General features: G+C 43.3%; 2 protein-coding genes across 3 annotated transcripts in view; one reads left to right on the forward strand and one right to left on the reverse strand.

Moving 5' to 3' along the window:
• Window positions 1-9,362, reverse strand: part of LOC143747105 (oxidation resistance protein 1) — a 25,912-nt gene extending 16,550 nt beyond the window's left edge. Inside the window, exons 1-3 of one of the 2 annotated variants that reach the window (XM_077239599.1) lie at window positions 8,863-9,362; window positions 7,668-7,892; window positions 7,411-7,574 (exon numbers count right to left, since the gene is read on the reverse strand). In XM_077239599.1, coding sequence (XP_077095714.1) covers window positions 7,411-7,574; window positions 7,668-7,729 — 226 coding nt within the window. In that variant the 5' untranslated portion in view covers window positions 7,730-7,892; window positions 8,863-9,362. The remainder of the gene's footprint in view (window positions 1-7,410; window positions 7,575-7,667; window positions 7,893-8,862) is intronic. The other variant, XM_077239600.1, reaches the window with a different exon arrangement.
• Window positions 9,330-15,480, forward strand: mtfr1l (mitochondrial fission regulator 1-like). Its single transcript, XM_077239605.1, has 8 exons — window positions 9,330-9,507; window positions 10,070-10,192; window positions 10,290-10,397; window positions 11,924-12,033; window positions 12,189-12,400; window positions 12,599-12,962; window positions 13,584-13,729; window positions 13,854-15,480. The coding sequence occupies exons 2-7, from the start codon at window positions 10,178-10,180 to the stop codon at window positions 13,693-13,695; spliced, it is 921 nt and encodes a 306-aa protein (XP_077095720.1). The 5' UTR covers window positions 9,330-9,507; window positions 10,070-10,177; the 3' UTR covers window positions 13,696-13,729; window positions 13,854-15,480.
• The last annotated feature ends 875 nt before the right edge of the window (window positions 15,481-16,355 follow it).

A 16,355-nucleotide genomic window follows, 5' to 3' on the forward strand; every position in this document is an offset into this window, starting at 1 on the left:
CACAGCTGACAGCAATGAACGAAGGCAGCTCGGTCATTGGCTGTGCTGCGGCAACTTGCTCGAACCAATGACGGGGCGACTCTGAATGCGCGACCAATGAGCGCGCTTCGCGCCCGCGCGCGTCAGAGCCCGCCAAGATGGGCGTGGCCAAGAGCTATATATTGGGCGCCCCGTCATGAGAGTTCTTTAGATTTAATCTCCTTCAGCGAACACCTTCTTCGCTGGATCCTCCGGATTATTGAAGCTTCGCCGTCGAAAAGCATACCAGCGGGATTTGCTACGAGGACGTCGGCACCTTCAGCCGCCTTCTAACGCGATCCTACTGAGCCATCCGGCGTACTGCTCACGCAAGTATTTACATCTGTTCGCTCTGCGACACTTGTAAAAGAGCAAATTTTCCAAGGCGTTGTTTCAAATGCCTTCCTGCGCGTCGTGCAGAGACCTTCTCCCGGACGGGGATCGTCACATCATCTGCGCTCGCTGCCTGGGCCGGGACCACGCAGAAGCTGCTTTGACCAAGGGCGGATGCCCCGAATGTGACGACCTGGGTCTCTCCGCACTGCGGGCTCGCCTCGCCGCTTTCGCCGTGAGCGAGCCCATCGCCGCCATCCCTCTGTTCGAGCCGCGCACTAAGAAAAAGCGCCACTCACAGAGGCTTCCTGAACCTGAGCTCAGTGACGTCACGCCGAGCCAGTCTCCGCGTGCTTCACCGCCGCTCTTGCCTTCCCCACCGCCGGTTCAGTTCACCCAGCCGGACCCACACCCCTCTAGCAGAGCGGTGGGCCTTGTGACTTTGGGCGCGTCCGAGGACGACGGGGGAATGGATGACAGCTTGTCAATCGACGCTGCATCGGACGACTGGCCGGGCTCCACTCTCGACCCCGCCCCGTCGACGCTAGCTAGCGCGAGCGGGGGCTCCACCATGGATAGCGAGATTATCCGCGTTCTCTCTAAGGCCGTGGAAGACCTCGGGCTCGATTGGTCTTCTCCCGAAGAACCAACCCGGAGCCGACTGGATGAGTGGTTTCTGCAGGGGCGCCAGCAGGCCCCTCGGCAAAGGCCTTCTCCCTTCTTCCCGGAAGTTCACGAAGAACTCACCAAGTCGTGGAAAGCCCCCCACTCTGCGCGCCTAAAGCCTTCTTTTTCTTCCTCGCTCTCCTCTGTGGACGGCGCGAAGGAAAGAGGCTACGAGGGAACACCGCCCCTCGAGGAGGCCGTGGCCAATCATCTCTGCCCGCCCTCCACCACCGGATGGAAAGCCAAAGCTTCCCACCCCTCGAAGCCCTGCCGCACTACTTCAGCTCTCGCCGGTCGCGCCTACGCCGCCGCCGGCCAAGCTGCATCAGCGCTTCACTCTATGGCGGTACTTCAAGTGTTCCAAGCCAAGCTTCTCCGCTCTATGGACGAGTCTGGCCCCGAACCCGAAGCCTTTAAGGACCTACGCAGCGCGACTGACATAGCCCTGCGAGCCACGAAGGCCACCGCCCAGTCTATCGGCCGTGCCATGGCTAATTTGACTGTTCTCGAGCGCCATCTGTGGTTGACTCTGACTGAGATGAAGGACGCGGATAAGGCGCCATTTCTCGACGCGCCTATCTCCACCAGCGGGCTGTTTGGACCGGCGGTTAAGGGTTTCGCCGAACGCTTCACTGAGGCCCAGAATGCTTCACAAGCTATGCGGCATTTCCTGCCCAAGCGCTCCAGCTCATCGCAGAGCAGACAGAGGCCGCCGCAGCCGCAGCGGGCTAGAACAGCCCCCACCGCCTCTCAGCCCGCGCCTCAGGCTGACGCTCGACGCCGCTCGCGCTCTCACAACCGCAAGCCGCCTTCTGAGCGACGGGGTCCTCGGCCCAAGATTGTGCTGAACCCCGAGCCTCGAAAGCCGTCCTAGCCACAAGAATGAAAAGAGAGAGTGCGTGTCTCGCAAAAGCCGGACCACTCTCTCTGCAAAAGCTCAAGCATTACCCAGTCCCCTTACAGGCGGCTGGATATGTTCATACAGCAGTCAATGGGCCAGTCACAGAGCTCGCTCACCTGCAAACAAACGCCGTTTTTACGGCGACGCACAGAAAACACAAAAAGAGTCTTTTTCTGCCTGTGTCACTAAGGGTTCACATGTCCACAAGGTGTGCATTCCCAGATACTGTCAAAACAGTGCCAAATTCATTCCCAGCTCAAGCTGCGCACCCCATGAATGTAGATCACGTGCCTACGGTCATGTACGCACCACTACACACAAGCACTGTTCACACAGTTATAAATTCATCCCCAGTAAAAGCGGGAAACATTATAAAAGTGACGCGTGTGCCTACCACTGTTTATGCACCCCCACTTATAAACACTGTCCTTACAGTGTCAAACACAACCCCAGCCCAGGCTGCGAGTTTTACAGACACAGCGCGCGCTGCTGTAATCACACACGCGCCCATTCAATCAGCTGCTCAGCGCGCGCCCGCGCCTCTGAGAGCTATGAGCTCAGGCGATTCGCTGGCCGGGTCCCTGCGTCACAGCGGCCCGCCCCTAGCCTGTATTCAGCCCATATCTGTACACGCAGCGGCATGGGAAAATATTCCAGATATGCCGAAATGGGTATTGAATATAGTAAAGCACGGATACTCGCTCCAGTTCGCTCGCAGACCACCACGTTTTACGACTGTGGTCGAGACGAAAGTGAGAAAAGAGTGCTCACATGTTCTACGCACCGAGGTGCGCAAACTAATAGAAAAGGGCGCTGTGGAAACTGTTCCCCCCTCTCTGAGCGAGGCAGGTTTTTACAGCCGCTATTTTCTCGTCCCGAAAAAGGATGGCGGTCTCCGCCCCATCCTAGATCTCAGACACCTGAACAAAGCACTAATGATTCGCTCGTTCAGAATGTTAACAACCAAGCATATCCTCGCGCAAGTACGCCCAGGAGATTGGTTTCTCTCAGTGGATCTGAAAGATGCTTACTTTCACATTCCAATAGCGCCTCATCACAGGCCGTTTCTGAGATTCGCTTTCGAGGGACAGTCGTACCAGTACACAGTACTTCCGTTCGGCCTGTCCCTGGCTCCCCGTACATTCACGAAATGTATGGATGCAGCACTTTCCCCCCTAAGGCGAAGGGGAGTGCGAATACTGAATTATCTCGACGATTGGCTGATTCTAGCACAATCAGAGAGTCAGTTAATAACACACAGATCTTGGATTATCAGCCATTTAGAATGCCTGGGTCTAAGAATCAATTTTGCAAAAAGCATACTATCTCCCAGCCAGAGGATTTCTTTCCTGGGAATAGTTCTAGACTCGATGCAAATGACAGCGCGTCTCTCATCAGAGCGCGCGCTCACCATCCGGCGCCTTGCAACATCATTCAGGGCGGGCGCGCTCGCCCCCGTCAAGCGGTTTCAGAGGATGCTCGGTCTCATGGCCTCAGCATCGGCCGTACTCCAGCTAGGATTGTTGCATATGCGCCCTCTCCAACGCTGGCTCAAGAGCCGCGTCCCTACTCACGCGTGGCGTTCGGGCCACCTTTTAATCAGAGCGAACCACGGCTGTATAAAAGCCCTGACGCACTGGAAAGCCGCCGAATGGTACCAGTCAGGCGTGAGTCTGGGTGTGAACACAAGGAGAAAGATGATAACGACAGATGCCTCCAAAATAGGTTGGGGGGCCCTTTACGAGGGCAGGCCTGTCTCCGGCTTTTGGTCAAACCCGGAGAAGCGCCTACACATAAACTGTCTGGAAATGAAAGCGGTCGCTTTGGCTCTCAGAGCCCTGCTCCCACAGCTGAGAAACGAACACGTCTTGGTCCGAACGGACAACATGACGGTAGTATCGTACATAAATCGCCAGGGTGGACTCAGGTCGAGCTCCATGCATTCAATGGCCAGGAGACTAATTTTATGGTCCCAGCACAACTTGCGCTCGCTGAGAGCAGCGCATGTGCCAGGTGCCCTGAACCAGGGGGCGGACATGCTATCCAGAGACAAAATTCTCCCAGGAGAATGGGCTCTCAACCCGCTGACGATTCACTGGTTATGGAAAACCTTTGGCAAAGCGGAGATCGACCTCTTCGCCTCCAAGGAGAACGCGCACTGCCCTCTTTTCTTCACGAAAAGCATGGATGCGCTCGCCCAGAGCTGGCCGAGCCGTCCCTTATATGCCTTTCCCCCGATCGCGATGCTACCGCAGGTCATCAGTCGGGTCAGAGAGGAGAAAGACGCAGTGCTGCTGATAGCCCCACTCTGGAAGAACCAAACATGGTTTCCAGATCTGATGCAAATGCAATCTGCACCACGGCCGATTCCACTGAGGCCAGACCTCCTCAGTCAGGCCAACGGGATGATATTTCATCCCCGCCCCGATCTGTGGGCCCTTCATGCATCGCCCCTCAACGGGTTCCCAGGAACCTCACGAGCGGAGCACTAAAAACCATCGCTGAGGCGCGGGCGCCCTCCACGAGACGCTTATATGCCCAGAAATGGAAAGTGTTCAGTGTCTGCTGTAATGCCAAGGGCCTGAACCCTGAAACATGCGAGATTACGAACGTACTCGCTTTTCTACAAGGGCTTCTGGAGGCGGGCCGCGCCCCCTCCACGCTCAGAGTATATGTGGCGGCCATCACAGCATCACACGACCCTGTAATGGAACGTCCATTGGGAAGAAACGACCTAATTATTCGTTTCCTAAGGGGCGCTAGGAGGATGAACCCTTCACGCCCCCCCTCAGTGCCGATCTGGGACCTAGCTACTGTCCTAGACGCTCTTAAAGGGCCTCCGTTCGAACCACTCCGAACCGTGCACCTTAAACAGCTCTCGCTCAAGACTGCGCTCTTGCTGGCACTCGCCTCGGTCAAGAGAGTGGGCGACCTGCACGCGCTTTCGACAAGCGCTGCCTGCCTAGAATTCGGACCTAACGACTGCAGGGTCGTCCTTAGACCGAAACATGGGTATATTTCTAAAGTGCTCACCACTCCCTTCAGACCACAGGTTATCTCCCTAACTGCGCTATCGTCCCCAGCAGACGAACACGACGCTAATCTACTCTGCCCCGTTAGGGCTCTCAGAGTGTATTTGGAGCGTTCTGCCCTATTCAGACAGACAGAACAACTGTTTGTATGCTTTGGCGGCCGTACGAAAGGTTCCGCCGTTTCAAAGCAGAGAATCTCTCACTGGATAGTTGAAGCTATAGCGCTGGCTTATGAAGCTAAGGGACTTCAATGCCCCTGGGGAGTCAAAGCACACTCCACCAGGAGTGTGGCTTCTTCCTGGGCATGGTCGAGCGGGATACCGATCGAGGATATTTGTGCGGCGGCAGGCTGGGCCTCACCGTCCACATTTATCAGGTTCTACAACCTACAGGTCCCGACACTGCATTCCAATGTACTATCAGCATGATGCTAGTTGAACTACGAGTTCGTATCTAGATTATGTATGTGCTTGTGTCACACTGAGCGCCTTCTAGCCGCTCTGTATTCTTTCCCACATATAAAGCTCGCCTCTGCCGGCTAGTTGGATGATAACTTTGCTTTTTTAGCTCAGGCACCTGCCTCTGGCTATCATAAGGCGAAGTTCAGCACGCACGGCGTTTTGCATGGTGTTCCCATAGCGTAAGCTACTTACGCAATAGGAGAGACCTCTCGAAAGGGAACGACTCGGTTACTAACGTAACCTCGGTTCCCTGAGAGGAGGGAACGAGTATTGCGTAAGCTGCCGTGCTTGTGCTTGGTTAGTTCGCTTCAGTCGTTTTAACCTAAAGAACTCTCATGACGGGGCGCCCAATATATAGCTCTTGGCCACGCCCATCTTGGCGGGCTCTGACGCGCGCTCATTGGTCGCGCATTCAGAGTCGCCCCGTCATTGGTTCGAGCAAATTGCCGCAGCACAGCCAATGACCGAGCTGCCTTCGTTCATTGCTGTCAGCTGTGCAGCTGCAATGCGTTTTACATAAAGACTTCAATATTCTCGAGAAAAGGAGTTTTCCCATAGCGTAAGCTACTTACGCAATACTCGTTCCCTCCTCTCAGGGAACCGAGGTTACGTTAGTAACCGAGTCGTTCTGCTTAATATGTTTGTGGAATATGTGATCAATTATTTTCAGCATTCTTTGATGAATAGAAAGTTTATTTGAAACAAATATCTTTGTTTCAAAGTCTTTACTGTCACTTTAAAGGTTTCGATCTTGATCAATTTAAAGCTGCAGTAGGGAGTTTTGAGAAAATGTTGACTTAGCCTGAAAATTTGAACAAGCACAACTTACAGGTCCAACCCCCTTGCTCTCTGTTGCGCTACAGCCCTCCCTCCACAGCTCCTCCCCCACAGCGGAGGCTGCCGTGAACGCGCAGGCTAGTAAGCAGGACCACCGATGACGGCGGATTATAAACAGTTATGGAACATTCACTAATAGGGACGAAACATCAACAATATGCTTTACATTGACTATGGCCTGCCCATACTTTGACTACAAACTTGGTCCTCAAATACTTATGTATTTTGCAATACATGTAACTTTATAAGGTTGCACGTTTTTTGATGAAAACATTCCAGGCTTTTTCTCCATATAATGGACTTCAATAGGACACAAACGTTTCAAGGACCAAATGACAGTTTCAGCGCAGATTCAAAGGGTTTTAAACGATACCAGACGATGAATAAGGGTCTTATCTAGTGAAACGATCGGTCATTTCAAAAATAAATAAAAAACTTTAAGTTTTATAAGCACAAATGCTCGCCTTTATAAGCACAAATCTCTGTTCTGTGATGCACGTTCGTGATCCTGTTCGAACTCGTTCATCCAAATGAACAAATCTTTTTTCGAGTCATTTCGTTCGTTGAATGAACGAAATGACTCGCAAAAAAGATTTGTTCATTTGGATGAACGAGTTTGAACAAGAGAGTCCCGAACGACGGTACGCGCTCGCGCTGTGCAAGAGAGGGGTGATCAGCGCGTATTGCCATTACGCGAGCGTGATTGACGAGCGTGATTGACACTGCTAAGACATTCCTCCTGGCTCTGATTGGTTGTTTCTGACCGGGAGCGGTGTATTTCTGCAAATGGCAGTAGGACCACAGGGAGGAGCCAGAGGAGCTTGATTTTTTTCACAGATTATCTGTCTCATATTCTACTTTCAGGACATAATGAGAGTTTTAACAAATAGTTGTTTACAAAAGCTACCAACTGGAGCTTTAATGCATCCTTGCTGTATAAAAGTGTAAATTTCTTCTTCTTTTTTTCTTTTCTTTTTTTATAAATCTTACCGGTAGTGTAAACCCTTTATGAAGTACTAAATTTTATTTATGTTTCTAACTTAATGTGCCATAATCAAAAAAGTTACTTTATAATTAAACACTGTTTCTGTATAGGTGTGTGGTTAGGTGCCTAACAAATCAGAAGCTAATTGTCAATCGTTGTTAATGGTCATTCACTTACCCTTTAGATAGTACTGTCTTAGTTTGGGGTTTCGTATTTGGTGATGTCCTTTGCCGCTCTCCTGCCCAACACTGTTCCCCAACACACTCTGAGCGCCAATGGAACATTGAGCAGTGATGAAGCCTGGAGGCTGCGAAATTCCAGACGGCAGCTTTGATCCCAGTCTAAAGACAAGATGACACAGGTCTCTTTATGAGCTTAAGCTACACATTAATGATTTCTTTTTAATCTATCCTTTAGTCCTAACCAAACCTTACCTATTCTTAACATTTCCAAAGTAGCTGGCCCTGCTTTTGTCTCTCTGAGCTCTGTGGTCCATGAGGTCTCACTGCTGAGATTGAGAGTTGACCAGTCAAAAAAAGTTAACCCTTCCAGTACAGGACTCAGTGATGGAACGACTGGCCATTGCTGTGTCGGCATCTGGAATTCTTCCTCTTCCTTCTCTCCATCCTCATCAGCATTCTCTCCAGTTTACAAGACACCTGCAATATGAGAGGAAGAGGAGGTGGTTTACTTTGTACAAACCATGTTTTATATGCACAAGCCATTCTAATTGTATATGTATACATATATATATATACATACATATACAATGAGAATGTATTGTGCATATAAAAAATGGTTTGTACAAAGTAAACCACCTCCTCTTCCTCTCATATTAATATACATACACACACACACACACACAAGTATTATAAATATATATTTCAATATAAATTATAAATATTATATCATTTTGTTATATTTTGTCTTTTTCTATATAGTTTTACCATTCATTGTATCTCTTTTTTTAACTAATATTTTATTTGTTGTACTATTTTAATACTTGCCGTTACTATTTTCTGAATGCCTTAGCAAAAGGATAGAAAAGCATGGTGAAAACATCTAAAGCTTAGCTAACTGAAACAAATCCACACACAGCCATTTCATATTCAGGAAATGCATACATTCAAACAAAAGACACAGATTCATGCAAAATGGCCTACTTGAGCCCAATATTACAGCAAATACCCAGGTCCAGTAATTATGTGGTTCATCTAAGATTAAAAAAAAAACGACAATGTACAGATGCTCACAGCTGCTTTAAGAATTCAGTCATTTAATTTCGAAGCAATAATCAGGCCCAAAACACAGTACAAGATGTGGATTGTTGATAGTGCAGTTGCTGCAGGCGCCAAATTGCATCACAATGTCGCACTTCTGTGTCTAGAATCCACAATAATATATATATCGCATAATATCATATATATATATATATATATATATACCGTATTAATAAACGATATCTTTTCGGAATCCTTGATAGATCATATTATCTCTCCAGATTAAAACTCTTCAGCAGTATCCACTTATGGACCACTCATTGTGGTCATGTTTTATGTGTTTCTCTAACCTTGGCACTAAAATTTATTACAAAAATCGAAAAGCACCAAATATGAGCATTCATCTTACCTTAGTTTTTAATGATCCCATATAACGACCAGCTGATCGGGACGCTCCGCATGATGCCCTGTCATGTGTTTTGATGCCTCTGCAGTGAATCTGTCACCAGTCAGATAATAGATTCGCTCATTTCCCAATTACAATTCCCTTTCCCTCAAATTCCCAATTACAATCGAAATGTCGTTGCAGAATGTACCAGCTGAAAATATCTCCCTCTATATATTTGTTTCTAAATCAACATTTGCTTCAATGCAGTATGGCCAAGCAGGTACTGTATATTAACTTCCATCTGCACGGTGACTTTTATTTTGTTTTTATGTATATTTAAATTAACCAAATGCGTCTGTATACTTGTGTAAGCATATAAAATATAAAATCTATTTACATATATATAAAAAAAATCGTTTCAAAGCGGTATATTTTAACTTTGTTTGCAAGATTACTTTTATTTTGCACAGGACGATGTTACCACAAGCACTTCCGACTCATGCACTACCGCTTGCAGTATTAGTCGGGGGCGCGCTGGGCTAACGTCTAAACGGCTAACCGGCTAACGGAACAGGGAGAAAGGAAGCCCGGACATTCACAACACATAAACCATAATAATCTGCACCAGTGCAGAAAAAATAAACCGATCTAATCTGACCACACACGGTATGTCTTATATATTTTCTAAATGCATAATTAGCAGCAGTACATTATGAGGTCGTGTGTTAGCTGTGATGCTAAAAGAAGAAATGGGGGTCACAGGACGCCTTTGATTTGTTTACCTTCTTGTTTTCATTTGAGGTTTTATTGTGTTTGTTAATGTTTAAAATTTACACTGTTACTCTGTTCTACCGCATAACGTATAGCATTATCGTCTGTTCATTTAATTTCCCATTTTTATTTCTTTACTCTTATTTATAAATGTAGTACTCAACTTATCAGATCATTTACTTCTTAATTTATTACGTATATAAATAAATTGTACTATAGAGCGATTGCGCGTCATAAAAACACCTTTGCTTGCCTTACACTGCTCAACGCTTTATTTACTTTATTCACTTGATTTACACAAACTAACACAAAAGGAGTCTGCAGCAACTAAAAAAAAAAAAAAATTCACTAACTTTATGCTCATGATCTCTTGATCTGCATTCAAAGTGGTGTTTGCACATAAAGTATAGTTTGTTTTTTGTTTTAACTTTATGTTCTTCTTGCTAATTTTTCAAAGCAAAGGAACCCTTGTCCCAGATGAACATGTTCAGTGTGCTATAATAATAATCAAAACACCACTGTACAATCCAAGGCTGCAGTGCTTTCTTTCGACACCTTCAGAAAAATGGAGACAGAAGCAGTAAGTAAATAAACATCTAAAATCGCTATTTTATTAATGTTCTGTCAGTGTTTATATATATTTTAAAATGCTTTTTTTTTGTTTACTTGCTCTTTAGGAGGTAATCCCTATTTGGCAAAATAAACCACATGGATCAACTCGTAGTGTGGTGAGAAGAATTGGTTCTACGCTGCCTCTTAAACCCTGTCCCAGGGCTTGTTTCCAGGTATGGGAATAAACATTGTTCATATTAACAAGCATATGCTTTCATGCACCCGTATCAGCAGGTGGTTGAGCTAAAGATTGAAAAGTGTTGTAAGAACTCCACAGACACAGTTTAATCACCATGGGAAAATCTCATAGTAAAACTGTGAGTTGTGGAAAAATATGATACTCCGCTGTTTTGCTAGATGAGAAGTTTATCATCTATTTATCATCTTTTTACTCTTTTAATTCATTTTATAACTGTATCAGATCTCTTTTACTTTCTTTTATAACTGTTTTAATTTTCCTTGTTTTTATTTTGTGATTATTTTAATTATATTCTGTAAAGCACTTTGAATTGCCATAGTGTATGAAATGTGCAATTTAAATAAATTTGCTTTGCAAGTTAACGCTCATATTTTCGAAGAAGGAAAATAGTCACATTTTTTTAAATGAAATGTTTTAACACTAATTTCCCTGAAGTAACAATAAAAATATGCTGCTCTTTTTGGATTTTTAGGTCATTTAGATGTAATTTATCATCTATTACCAACAATAATCATCTAGATGTTATTTACCATTTATTTAAATCTACACTTCTATAAACATAAACAGTTGAAACATAAACCCCTGGTTTCACAGACAAGTCTTTAGCTAGTCACAGATTAAACTGCATGTTTGAGCTGTTTTAACTGAAAGCAACTTCCACTGGTATATCTTAAAATATGTCAGTGACATTGTTTTGTCTCAAGATGCACACCAGTAATGTTTTTTTCTAAGGCATGTTTAAAAAAGCTACTTAAATGTCCTAATTGAACTAAGGCTTAATCCTGGTTTAATCTAAGTGTTGTCTGTAAAACCAGGCCAAAGTAAATCATTGCTGCCAAAACAGAAGTATAACATGACTTCATGTCAGGTCAAAATCATGTTTTAACGTTAATGGTCCAGTAGATGGCTGAAGTGTCCTATGCATCCACCCTTTGCACAAGTATTTGAGATTTTATGCTTAGGAAATATACATTTGGATATTTATTTAGACATTATCCAACAACTATCATGTGTCAAATTGTGCTGCTTTTAAAAAAAAATCATTTTGAAGGGTCATTTTTGCAGCAGATAGGTTGGTGTGCGAGTTTTTGCACTAAATGTTTTGTAATCCCGCCCCTTTATTTGTGTCTATGTTTGTTCAACATTGAGCTGATATATAGATTTTATTCAACACCTCTTTATAAAAAAGAAGCTCTGTATTAGGGTCTTTCCCATGATTTCCCTATGGTTGGCGGGACCTTTTTTATGATGACTTATAAATGAAATGATAAATTATGAGACTCATCAAATGAAGTCCATTTTTTTGTTTGTTTAGAATGTTTAAACAAAATTCCCAAAAACTAAGATTGTGAAAACCATTTATATATATATATATATATATATATATATATATATATATATATATATATAAAGAATAAAATAAAATCAGTAAAAAAATGACAGAATAGCTTATAAGGGTTAAAACTAAAGGAACGGCTATTTTCTGCTTGTGTTCTTAAGGAACTCCCAGGTCTTCCTCCAATGCGCTCTTTGGATGGTCCACTGGTGCCTACACTGGCAGATATTGCCTGGATTGCAGATGATGAGGAGGAGACCTATGCCAGAGTGAGGTAAGTCTGTCATGCTAGTGCACCGGATTTCCTTGTTTTAATGCTTTTTAATGGTGTTTTATAGGATTTAAAGTAGAATTTGAATTGAGTGTTGGATCCTCACTAAAATATTAAATGAATGAATTTAATCCCAATGCTGTCTTGCTGTGTGTCAGGAGTGACACACGTCCCCTGAGGCATGAGTGGAGGCCAACACCGCTGCTGATCATGCACAGGAACTCGTCTGTGCCCAACTTCAGACGAGAAGGCAGGCGAGTCGAGGGTCTGAGGAAACCAGGTGTTACCGCTCTAAACCGCACCACAGCTTTACAAGATGAGCTGACTCGACTCCGAGCCCAGATCGCCAAGATCGTCGCTTCAGAATCAGGTTGAGTATTTGACTAAATCATTTAATTCTATATAATTTACTTTCTCTTGGGTTCTTATTTTTTGACATTGGCAAGTTAATACTCAAGATGTATTTGGCTTTAGACTCAAAATTAAGACTAGTATGCAGTAGCAGAAATGTATTTGCTTCAAAATGTTTTGACCTGTAGTACTACATAAAATTTGTGACGCGTTTCAGATTCGAACCCCATCACCCCTGACCTGCTGTCCCCTGACGACACTAGTGTGGGCTTCTCCATGGCTCCTTTTGAGACCGCTGCTTACCAGGCTGCTCCCACAGCCTCCTTTGTCATTAGTGATGTCACAGAAGAGGAAGAAGAAGAGGAGGAGGAAGAGGATGAAGAGGAAGAGTTGTCAGAGCTGGTGCCTGATCCTGTGCCGCCAGTTTCCATGACAGCATCTGCGACTTTTGATCTTGATCACCCTACTATGGACTTTCGGGAGCCAGAGGAAGACACAGTCTCTCTTTCAAAATCGACAAGCTTTGCTGATGTAATGGACATCCTGAAAGACATGAACCGCATGAAGATGAGCAAGGACAGGTGAGCAATGTTTCAACACCAGCATGACACTGACTATGCAGAAATTTGGTGGGGGGGGGGGGGGGGGTTTGTGCTGTTTTAAGAATTGTTTTTATTCTTCTGTAAAGCCTTGTATTAATATTTATCATTGTATTAATATTATATTATTATTCTACTTATTTTGAGACTATGGCAGCCCATAGAAACGCTTGCAGGAGAGTAATGGAATTTGTTACCATAGCAAATTTGGAGTCTCTAACCCAATCTCTCTAGCGCCACCAACTGCCCAAAGTTGCGCTCATGTTTATGCTAAACTTTTGAACCATAAGGGCTAGAAATTTTCCTTAATTCATTAATACAGTTGGTGCTGTTGTGTTTTGTGACCAATAATTATAATATATATTATTTTATCATTGCTATTGATTAATATTTACAATAATAATATTTGTAAATCAATAGTAATGGTGTTTTGATGCCTATTATTTTTTATTTAATTTATATAATTAATAATTCATGTAATTGAGTTTTACATGTTAAATGTATAATTATTATTTTAATATATATTGATAGCATATTAATACCTATTATTTTTTTTTATTAATAAATATTATAGTGAATAATGTTATTGTGTACTGTATTCAGATATAACCGTGGGTGCACCTCACTGAGGGAGGAAGATTCTGCCTCTCTTATATCTGAAGCGTTGAGGAAGAAATTTGTTCTGAAGGATGATGACATCAGTATGAGGAAATAATCTATTATCCAGACCTTCTCAGCAGACTCTCTATGTAAGGCTGAACTGCATGGATTTTTTTTCCTCTGGTTTAAAGTTTCAGCCGAGAGAATAAAACATGACAGTGGAATTAACTACTTTTATGTTCTTAAGTCTTTTTTTTTCTACTGGGTCAATAGGCCTGTGCCTGTGGACCGTTGCCATGGAAACCCCATAAAGCCTCTGAATAAAAGGAGTTATTCTGCGTTCCTCAGTGCTTCCACAACGCTGCGCTGTTGTGACACGTCTGGAAGGAAAAGAAGCAGTTCTCTTCAGCACACACATACATACTCAAAATGGCATTGAGCGACCAAGTTTGTAATACGTGTGTGTGCGTGCACATAAGGATAGCCTTTATACTCAGCAGATCAGTGATCACCTTTGTCGTTCCATCATAGATTTTGTGAAATCTAATCACTACTTCCTGTTTCACCATCATTGTTTTTGTTAATTTTCAATAAGACATTAGTATCTTCAGATCTTTTATCAACAAGCGTGCAGTCGAAATTTCACAATCGCATCATATTATTCAAGCCATGAAATTACAGAAGATTCCTGAATGTTCCCAGTTCCAGTCTGTTATTTTGTAGATGTGTAGTTTGGAGCTGTAGAAGTGTATCTTGCCTTACACGTTCCCTGATACAACCCTGTTATACTTGAAGTTGAAGCAGTTTTGATGAGTGATCTTATGTTACGATACATGCGTATTTTTGCCTCCGTTTAGAGACTAAACAAGACGCTGTTCTATTTAAAGGGTTTTTGTGTGTGTGCGCATGTGCACTGAAGACTTTGGATTGCATTCTGTTGTAATTAGTGCTTTGTGATTTTCCCCTTTTACCCTAAAGACTTTTGAGGTGTATATTGTGTAAGAAGACTGATGTGGTTCAGCAACATAAGTTTGAATTCATAATTTGTGTGGTTTATCTTCAGGAAGTACATGACGGGGAAAACTATATTTGGTTTTTGCTTGTGTCAGGCAGGTTGTAAATGTTTCTGTAAAATTTGAATAGGGTGTGTGATATGGGTGCTGGGTGTGACTGTAAGCCAGTTTTGAGGATGCCTCATGTTTTATATGATGATGAAAGATGTTTTTTTCCTTTTACAAAGTGTAACAAGAAGCTGTTTTAATGCATACATTGCTTTTGTGCCATGATCACTCACTAAAGTGGAAATCAAATTCGAAATCTGATTTTCATTTCTTTCACATTTTTTTTTGGACATGCCTGCAGCCTTTCCCCATCTGTCTGACACATTGCATTAGAAGAGATGTTTTGGTGTTTTTAATCCAAAACCTTTCTTCTCAAACTTATCAAGCCTCCAGCTATGTTGAAACACTTTTAATACGAATTAGTTACTTTCAAGACAAAATTTAAACCCACTACTACCTAAAATGGTACTACCTGAAGTAATATACTAGTTTACAGTACAAATGTTTTCATTTCGGCGTTATATTCATATATGAGTCTGATTAATGTTGTCATCAAAGCTAATGGGTGAATATCATGCACTGAACATACTAACGTATGTTCCTATACCTGTCAGTAACAGGTAAAATGTGTGTTCTTGGCTTTCATTCTGACTGCAGGGTTTCATTTATAGTTCTTACCATAGTAAACACTTCAAGTTTGCTTTTATCCAGGTCAGTCTTGCAGTTCCATGGTTTGTTTTAGAGGACAAAACTTGTGAACGTGTGTTTGCTTTTTGTCAAATAAGGGTGTTCTATCTGCCTGATGTTTGTGTGTAAGAGGAAATAAATGGTTAAATGCATTATAATTTGTGTATTTTCTTCAACGTGATGACATTTATTTCCCACAGGGGGAAGCATTCTCTTCAGTCTTAAATGAATAGTTCACTTAAAGGGATTCTGTCAGTAATTACTCACCCTCATGTTGCTCCAACCCCCTAAGGCTTTCGTTCATCTTCGGAACACAAATTAAGATCAATCTTAAGTTTATCAAGCGACGAGAATACTTTTTGTGCGCAAAACAAAAATAATGACTTTATTTCAACTATTAATTTCTTTCTCTGTGGGCCTCGAGTGAGTTCACGCTATCAGAAGCACTACGCTATTACACAACGTGAACTCATTTGAGGCCCACAGAGAAGGAAATGAATAGTTGAAATAAAGTCGTTATTTTTGTTTTGTTTTTGCGCACAAAAAGTATTCTCATCGCTTGATAAACTTAAGATTGAGCCACTGTAGTCACTTGGACTATTTTAATGATGTCTTTAATAACTTTTCGGGGCTGGCAAGTTTCAATCCCTGAAGAAGCCTATGGAGGAGTGATCCACCTCTCAGATTTCATCAAAAATATCTTAATTTGTGTTCTGAAGATGAACAAAAGTCTTACGGGGTTGGAACAACATGAGGGTGAGTCAATACTGACAGAATTTTCATTTTTGGGTGAACTATCCCTTTAATGATAATTCTCATTAAAGAATTATAACTCATCCTCAAGTTGTTTCAAACCTGCAATGATTTCTTTCTTCTGCTGAACATAAAAGATGATATTTTGATTTCCATTACACGAGAGTAGATGTTAAAACTTCATGCTGATTTGTACTCGGCTTTCGCCAAGATAAGCACCAACTAAGACGTAGCTTTACAGTAACCTATGCTTCTCCATCCATTTACGCTTCTT

This window comes from Siphateles boraxobius, unplaced genomic scaffold (assembly GCF_051911475.1).
Source record: "Siphateles boraxobius isolate OS27281-9 unplaced genomic scaffold, OSU_SipBor_1 22, whole genome shotgun sequence".
Lineage (NCBI taxonomy): Eukaryota > Metazoa > Chordata > Actinopteri > Cypriniformes > Leuciscidae > Siphateles > Siphateles boraxobius.

Coding starts and splice junctions, on each gene's coding strand:
- mtfr1l (XM_077239605.1), top strand. Junction 12,034..12,188: donor GAGACCTATGCCAGAGTGAG/GTAAGTCTGTCA, acceptor GCTGTGTGTCAG/GAGTGACACACGTCCCCTGA. Junction 12,401..12,598: donor GATCGTCGCTTCAGAATCAG/GTTGAGTATTTG, acceptor GACGCGTTTCAG/ATTCGAACCCCATCACCCCT.